This window comes from Desarmillaria tabescens (assembly GCF_030435595.1).
Source record: "Desarmillaria tabescens strain CCBAS 213 chromosome Unknown EV420scaffold_59, whole genome shotgun sequence".
NCBI lineage: Eukaryota > Fungi > Basidiomycota > Agaricomycetes > Agaricales > Physalacriaceae > Desarmillaria > Desarmillaria tabescens.
The window spans coordinates 256,609-264,656 of record NW_026848358.1 but is presented as its reverse complement, the minus strand read 5'-3'; the positions used below and the strand labels follow the sequence as shown (position 1 = coordinate 264,656).

The following is an 8,048-nucleotide window of genomic DNA, read 5'->3' as shown; positions in this document are numbered from 1 at the left end:
CGTGGAAGGGAAAGAAGATTGTACTTTTTTCTGTTCCAGGAGCCTTCACTGTGCGCTATTTGCTTCCGAATTATGTACATTTCTGACGTTTCGAATCAGCCTACATGCCATGCGAATCATCTTCCCCCGTACATCGAGAAGTACGATGAGTTCAAGGCGAAAGGCGTTGATGCTATCGCCGTCGTCGCTGCGAATGACGCTTTCGTTCTGAGCGGATGGGGAAGATTCGAAGGTGTTCAAGACAAAGTACAGTTGCTTCCCAACTTCCACGTTTCCCGCAGTTTAACTAAAGAATTCTTATAGTTGTTGATGCTTTCTGATACAGATGCAAAATGGTCTGAAAGCATGGGACTCTCTGTGGATCTCTCCGCAGTTGGTTTTGGTACCCGTACCGCCCGCTACGCCATGATCATCGACGATCTCGTGGTGAAATATGTAGAGGTACGACATGGCACATGCCATCAGTTCTACTGATTGATGTTATCTGTATATATAGCTCGAGCCTGCTAAGGGAGTCACCGTTTCTGGAGCCGATGCTGTTCTGTCCAAACTCTGAACCATAAATCATCAGAAAAGCCATAAATTTGTAATACTGCTTTGTATCATCAACGCAAGATGTGTTCTTGACCACTTGACCCGCGCCATGATCGCAGTAAAGCCAAGCCCTAACAACATTTCGCTCGGAATAAGGACAGATGCGGTGAAGAGCATGAACGTTCGATAGACTTCGAATCATTCAGCAGCTCAGGTCAAGCAACGAGCAGAGCAGGTGCAGCCACACAACCGTTGGTACGCATTAGATCTTATCAAGACTTGGGTCATTAAACCTGTTTTGCATAGTACACGCTGATAGAAGCACTTGGATTATCAGGGACCATATTTTAGGCGCGGGTGGAGCCTTTGCTGACTGCGGAGGCAATAATAACGCGCCCCGCTGACTCACGTCTCCGAAGGAATACTAGGTCAATGTCCAGATCCCAACGTTGCTCGAAGCTTAAAGTTATAAATATCAGTTTCGTAACACGTACGCTGTTACAGGAAGATGTCAAATATCTTTCCATCGGTCTATGTTTTCATTCTTCCTGTAGCAAAGCTGAAGATACTATACAGTAGTATACCTGTGTTCCAATGCGTAAATTTAGCAGATCCTAATGCAAGCCTCTCCTACATAACGAATATACATAGCCTAAACATGGCCGGCAATCAACAACGAAGAGAAGACATGAAACTGTCACTTGATCTGGCTTTTTATTACTCTTGAGTGGGGTGAAGAGTCTACTGGCTGAGTCAAAAAGTTGGTCGGATGCTGGTGGGTCGCACAGGGGTGGCAGTTCCCAGTCGGGCCGAGGATTCCGGGAAATCGTGACTGTGACTGTGACCCCCGCTGCTGCTTTCAACGGGCCTACTTTCAACATCTTTCCTCGACCACCAAGAACACCAAGAGCAACCACGATGTACATACAATATCTTACTCGCAGCAGCAAGCTGTCCACGACGTATCTAAGCTCTTCCGTCTTGTTACTGTCAATCTAATCTTTTTCAGGATTTCTTGTAGATACTGTATCTATCATGTTTATGGCACTGGCAAGCGACGTATCCTTCTCCTTTGACCCAATGTGCATATGCAAGCCCCAAATCCGTGCGGAATTAGAATTAGTCTATGGTGACGGGTGATGCAAGAACCCTTGTCGGCCCTTCAATAGATCTTGGCTTCTCAAGCCTTCCGAATGACTAGTACAAGCTGCCCGTCAAGTAGTACTAGGGTGGTCGATAAGTTTATTTTGGTAAGACCTCTTCTTCGGTTTGCGGTTTACCTCCGTGCATTGTGCTCTTGGATGTCAAAGCCAGCCTTCTGAGCTGGGGAGACTACTAATTTTGTTTATATCGAAGACTCTCTTTTGGGGATTGTTCTGATCTTCTCCTTCAGCTTTTTCTAGACATTGGCAAGACGATGTCGTTTCCAACATAGCAGCTGAAGAGACCCGGTGACTTGTAAGTTTCGCTTCACTTCTAGATATATTCTTACCGAACGTAAGCGTATAATCTCTCGTTTACGCTACTCTGCCCACCCCCGTGAATCTGATTTGTTCGGTCTCACTCTCTTTGTTTGATACGCTTCTTGTTGATTATCAATCTTCACAGGGCATGTGTATCCTCATCCACAAACCACATAGCTCTAATAGATGCCAGGACCCAATTGGCGACCGGACCGTCGGCTGCTCTGAACATACCGAGACTGGTAGAGATGCATTTGGTAAGGATGATCGTCCTACAGCCAAGCCAGCAGCAGTGACTATGCCTCGATAATACAAGTTTTCGTATCTGTAAGCGGCTCCGACCATCGTTAGTTTTTGTCTTCTTACGGAGTGTGTTGTACGTGCCATCACGATGATTCCGAATTTCAACACCTCCCTGCAGAATTAGCGGTGCCGATCTTATGTACGGTCACCCTCTATGGCGCCGAGGCGACTTGGCGCCTACCGACACCCACAAGCTGGGCCGAGATCCGCAAGTTTCCGAGAGATTAGGACGGTTTCTAGTTCATCGACCCACTAAGTGCATCATCATCTGTCTCGCCACCTACTTGACTCCCGAGCGCAGCAGCTATTCTCGTCTTAAACTTCTATCTATTGTCCTTCGAAATATAATTGGATGGAAGTGCTTAATGACGTTGTCCAGGCCCAACCCCAGTTTCTTTATTCATTTCGTGTGGTACTATACTTATCTAATGGGGTATTACTCTGACGTTCATGGAGAGCGCTGTGAAACGTCATCACAACGACCATAGTTTCTCGCAGGACTCGAGTCGCTCAATGCTGGTTGACAGACAACTCAATGCTGTACAAGTGAAGGACGTCACAAGTCCCTTCTCATACAAGGTCTGACAAACACACAAAAGGCATCTCTGACCGGTACTCTGGTGAGTTGCATGTCTTCTTTTTCCGTCGAGGATGAGGATGATCAGTGTTAACGTTGCAGATAACGATCGACACGCAGACAAGTGCCTCGAGTATATTCCCGTTGCTAAGAAATGACAGTTTTTGTATCATCCGTCTTCTTTCCCTTGACTACGCAAGGGAACCGCCGAAAATGTGAAAGTAGGCATGTTACCAGGGGCACCAATATGAAGGTATTTTGTCCCTGTCGGTGGCGGATGGGGACCTTATACGTTTCCTGCCTTTAGCAGCCGTCCATTGTAAGTGGCTCAAGCCAATCGGCAAGACAACCACTACTCGCACGCACGGAACCTGCTAATGCGCAGCACTTACCTTGTACTATTAGTCCGTAATTCTTTCATTTTCATAAGGATAACGTTACTGACATAAGCCCTCACCTCCACAATCGTCCTCAGCTCACCAGGTAGTGCTATCTGAGATCTATTTGCTGCTGAAAGGTTTCTCGGCCGCCGAAAAAGCACGAGTGCTCGGTATGTTATGTCTCAAAGTACTTGAATGCCGCAGTCTGATGGAAGGCTGAACCCTGCTGAACCTCTAATTAGGCATTGTACCGACACGCCAATTTGAAGGATGGATCCGCCATCCAAACTTCATAATGTGAAGAGACGGTCTCGAATTGATGCTCTGTCGACTATTGCCGCAGAAGCCTTGTCAATGTCAGGACGGAATTGAACAGTATTGCTACATAGTACACCCGCGAGCCTATACTTAGGGCAGGGCAGAGCCCTACCTTAACTGATGAACTTCATCTGATTAGATAGCGAGCATCTCACTCATGTGCCCCCGACATGTTCATCTGAACCCGTATAGCAGCCTGCTGGTGAAGGACCGCTTTATCGCGTCCACGCGCGGCCCAAATATCGCCCTTTGATGGTATTTTTACAGGCTTTACAGGCATGTGGATCCTCTCCGGTAGGCCGCGACCAAAAATCCATCTCCCTCCCTTCAGGTCAACAATTTGAAGTCACATCTATTGTAATGCGACGGCGGTGGCAGTATGCAAATTTTATTTCGTGGATACCGACGAACACCCGCGAAACAACAGCATGCGCAAGAAATACCGATGGGTGAAAATCTCAGCATTGCCAGCATTGCACGTAAGGACGGTCGTGGGTGCACCGAACCTTTGAATGGTATAGATACCGACCATTTCACCATACGTTGCAATGCAGTAGCAGTACCCTGTGTTTCGATCTCCATCGGCACCGAGTCGCCCCAGAACTGGTATAGCCGAAGTCGTCACTTCAAATACTTACGCGTCAACTACGGAGTCCTCGCGTAAAGATTCCCCGTGGCTCGTAACAATCAGTTCCTGGCTATGTAAGTACCTACAGCGATCATTATCGACCTTTTTCCGTCCATAGTCGTGTTCCGTAAGGACAAACCAGTATCCAGAATACGAGAATGACGCAAACAGCGTACACCGTTGCGCGATGTTTCTCTGCTTGTTATCCTCCAAGATTTTAATTAACTGCATCATGATAAGCCTCACCGAAGTGACAATTGCACATGAGCCAGATACTAGACCTCTTCTGCATTGTGCGGTTGGGACTATCACGGGTAGTGAGCTGTGAGTAAAAAACTCCTGGAAAGGTCATGTGGCGTTTAATTGGTTTTGCGAATAGGGTCACACCCGAGTAAGTATATACCATCACTTCGATCGATCCATGTTGGTCAAAAACTCGCTTGTGCTTCTCCCATATGCTTCTATTGACTCGATATGAACTTGTGCAGGTCCGTGATTTGTCTTTCAATTTTAATCTCATTCATGAACCTGAGGCACCTTTCCAGATCTGGTCTGCTCGCGAGGTAGCCATCGTGTGTGTCCCGGTGCTTCACCGAGGGCATGCGAAAAAAAGTTTCGGTTTGGCTATTTCTGCTACATGGAAGAGACATAGATTTTCCGCATCTAGGTTCCTTTCTGGTTTAACCTTGGGAGCGACATATCTGGAAGTCCGCCTGACCGGAGTCAATTCTTTGGCTCACCTCGTGTGTTATGGCGTCGCTTCCAAGAGTTTAGGTCAGCGATAAGCCAAATCTTTAAATACGAAAGTTCTCTGTCTGTCAGATCCCCCAAGAGTTTCCCCCTTCATTCGGTTTCCCTGCCATGGACGCTGTCTCTGCTACTTCCATCGCCATCTCCAAGAGAGCCTATGGAGAAGAAGACAACAAATGGCGAGCCTACTACGCCGATGAGTACCCTCATCAGCTGTGGTGGCTGGTGTCATGCTTCATCGCATTCGTCGCCGTTTGTCAATTGACGTCGTTCGTCGTTGGGAAATACCAGGTTCGCTCCAAAAATGCACCGCTCACGACGGAGAGCAACAAGATCCAGCTTAGTAGGTTGCCATTAGCCTTGGTCAACTACTGGCGCGTCCTTTCATTCCGTGTTCACATTGGCGTTGGGTCATATACGTTGAACCTGGCCGAGGTTTTCCTCACCTGCGCTTATATCGTCGCGCTTTTCACTTGGGAGTTCATTAACAGTAAGAACTCTTCCCTTTTTCTTCCACAGATCAGTGACTTGCCTTGTTCTCTTAGGCACAACCGTTGCTGGTGCCAAGTTCAGTGCCACCTACCTTGCCGGCCGGGCCGGGAGTCTTGCTACATCCCAATTTCCACTGGTGACTGCGCTTGGAACGAAGAATAATATTGTATCATGTACGTGTCCTTACCCCAACGGGCTCAGTTCATTACTCATGTCTCCACACAGTAATCACGGGTGTCAGTTATGACAAAGTTCGCGCCATTGCTCCCTCCATTAACATTCGTGCTGATCATGTTGTAGCTCAACTATATCCATCGCATGGCGGCCAGGGTTTGCTTCATAATGCTTTGGATTCACGGCGGGTACAAGGTTGGTAGTATTCTCTATACTTGGAGCAAATCGCTGATACAAATTTTCTATGCAGTTTCAGCGGTCAGTCTTCGTCAGGAGCCTTTTGAACTATGCGGCTGAATATGTCACAGTGTGGAGGGCAAGTACGAACTCCTCTGGGTCCGAATGGCGTTGGTGGCCATCTCCGCTTTCTCTCTTTTGATCTTGGTGTCTTTGCGGCCTGTTAGGGCAGGAGCATATGAGTTTTTCTTTTACGCCCATTTCCTTATGGTCTTGTAAATGCCCGTTTCCTCTTTGGTGCTTCTGTTATGTTAATGTTTTTTTTTCCCCTTAGGATCTTTCTCATCGGAGGGTACTACCATAGCAAGAATTTCGAGTACGCCCTCTACTTCCGATGTTGTTGACCAGTGTTATTTATTGAGTCATAGATTCGACTCCTACGTATGGCCCTCCTTTATTATATGGGGCCTTGATCGCGTCATACGAATGCTCCGTGTTGTTGTTTTCAATCATTCCTACTTTGGGTTCAAGGCTGGACATGGTACTTTCGATGCTAGCGTGGAACGTCTATCCGAGCACTTTGTTCGCTTGACTCTGAAGCGGCCCCCTCACTTCCACTGGCGTCCGGGCCAAACCGCCTACCTTATCACGCCAGGAGTTTCTCGCTTGCCATTCGAAGCCCATCCTTTCACGATTGCTAGCTATGATTCCAGTTACGACTCCACCGAGAAATCTACCGATGTTGAGAAGGGGTCTGATTCCGTACTTGCTAAATCGTCGTCTAAATCTTTTACCCCTGGAGGAGAGAAATACTGGAAGGAGCTAGTGTTCCTGGTGAACGTTAGGGAGGGCTTCACCCATCGATTGGCCACTATCGGAACGGATAAAGGGACCGTAAAGGTCTTTGTTGACGGACCGTATGGTCCTTCGCCGGATCTCAGCTCATTCAATACCTCTGTTTTCGTCGCCGGTAAGCGTATCCAATCCGAATATGTATCCATCCCTGACTTATTGCTTTTAGGTGGTACTGGAGTCTCGTACACGCTTCCGTTGCTACTGGACACCATAGAGTAAGTGTCGTAACTGGTTCTTAATATCTAACTAATCTTTCTACATTAGGCGTGTCCGCGATGGAAAGAGCATATGCACCAAAGCGGTGTTTATCTGGGCAATCAGAGATACGAGTACGTCCGTTTCTGTGATTCTATCCACTTGGTGCTTATTTCCGTTTAGCCCATGTGTGCTGGATATCAAATGCAATTTCTAACGCGTTACTTCGGGTACCTCCATCAATGAATGTGGACATACGCATCTACGTCACTGGCGGTTCTCCCGAGTCTGTTCAATGGGATACTACATCTGTTGATTCCGACACTGCGTCACGTAATGGGCCACCGTCATTCCTTGGTCTTGACTCGGTGAACGTATATCAGGGGCGTCCAGATATCTCGCAACTGCTACCCGAACAAGCAGAGGCGACCAGGGGCGGTCGTATGTCTGTTACGGGTGCGTTTGCATTCTCTATCTCTACCTCTGTACTAAAAATAAATTCAGTGTGCGGTTCGAGGGCCGTTGCCCAATCATGCAGATCGGCTCTTCAGTTCCCGCTACGAAATGCAGCTACCGTTCTGAGAGGCGGTGCAAGTGTAACGCTGCATGTGGAGTCCTTTGGTTATGCTTAGAGACCACGTTGGATTCATTTTCTTATCGATAGATTGTATATCTAGTTATAGACGACTGGCATGTCTTTTGTATCTTGATTCTCATTTAGCGTACTTATCGCGGGTTGGAACTGTGCGAGTCTCCGGCACCTTCGGTGCGGAACAGTTTGGAAAGACCGCTGCCAAGAGCAAAATCTCAGTCTTCAGGACAGTGATCTTCGGAAGGTTATTGGAAGGTCTAGACCTGAGGAGATTGATGTGGGGTGAAAATCACTGCGGAAATCAATAACAATTGTAAGCAAACAACATATTACATCGGGAATCATCTGGAATCATATGCACTGCCCATGACATGACCATATCCGAATCCAAATCTTCATCATATCCAAGAGTACCCAAACACAGGTTTCCGCCCCCAGTTAGGCTTCCGTTTTCAAATGGGTGTTCTCTACCAAATTCGTGACCCAATGCAATAGATGTGAAGCGATGAATTGGGGTCATGGCGGAGATGGCCTCCCGTTTGTTCGTGCGGCGCTTGCCATTCGGTCTGGTAATCGTGACAAAACGAGTATCGATCTGCATGTTATCCAT

At 47.5% G+C, this 8,048-nt stretch overlaps 2 protein-coding genes across 2 annotated transcripts; both read left to right on the top strand.

Moving 5' to 3' along the window:
- On the top strand, positions 1 to 889 carry EV420DRAFT_1030570 (Redoxin; the record flags this gene model as incomplete). Its single annotated transcript, XM_060465401.1, has 4 exons — positions 1 to 50; positions 100 to 246; positions 304 to 441; positions 497 to 889. Coding segments are annotated over 4 exons (395 nt in total), but the record flags the coding sequence as incomplete, so codon positions are not given.
- Positions 890 to 5,000: 4,111 nt separating this feature from the next.
- EV420DRAFT_1030404 (ferric reductase NAD binding domain-containing protein) lies at positions 5,001 to 7,609 on the top strand. Its single transcript, XM_060465399.1, has 12 exons — positions 5,001 to 5,443; positions 5,499 to 5,618; positions 5,671 to 5,696; positions 5,746 to 5,814; positions 5,870 to 5,877; positions 5,928 to 6,071; positions 6,131 to 6,172; positions 6,225 to 6,766; positions 6,818 to 6,866; positions 6,916 to 6,980; positions 7,030 to 7,302; positions 7,351 to 7,609. Exons 1-12 carry the CDS (start codon positions 5,065 to 5,067, stop codon positions 7,476 to 7,478), a joined length of 1,845 nt encoding a protein of 614 aa, XP_060324723.1. The 5' UTR covers positions 5,001 to 5,064; the 3' UTR covers positions 7,479 to 7,609.
- The last annotated feature ends 439 nt before the right edge of the window (positions 7,610 to 8,048 follow it).

Bases quoted from the DNA above. Each gene is read 5' to 3' on its own strand.
- EV420DRAFT_1030404 (XM_060465399.1), top strand. From the start codon at position 5,065: ATGGACGCTGTCTCTGCTACTTCCATCGCCATCTCCAAGAGAGCCTAT. The intron at 6,173-6,224 runs GTACGCCCTCTA...ATTGAGTCATAG, and splicing joins TACCATAGCAAGAATTTCGA to ATTCGACTCCTACGTATGGC. The intron at 6,981-7,029 runs GTACGTCCGTTT...ATTTCCGTTTAG, and splicing joins CTGGGCAATCAGAGATACGA to CCCATGTGTGCTGGATATCA.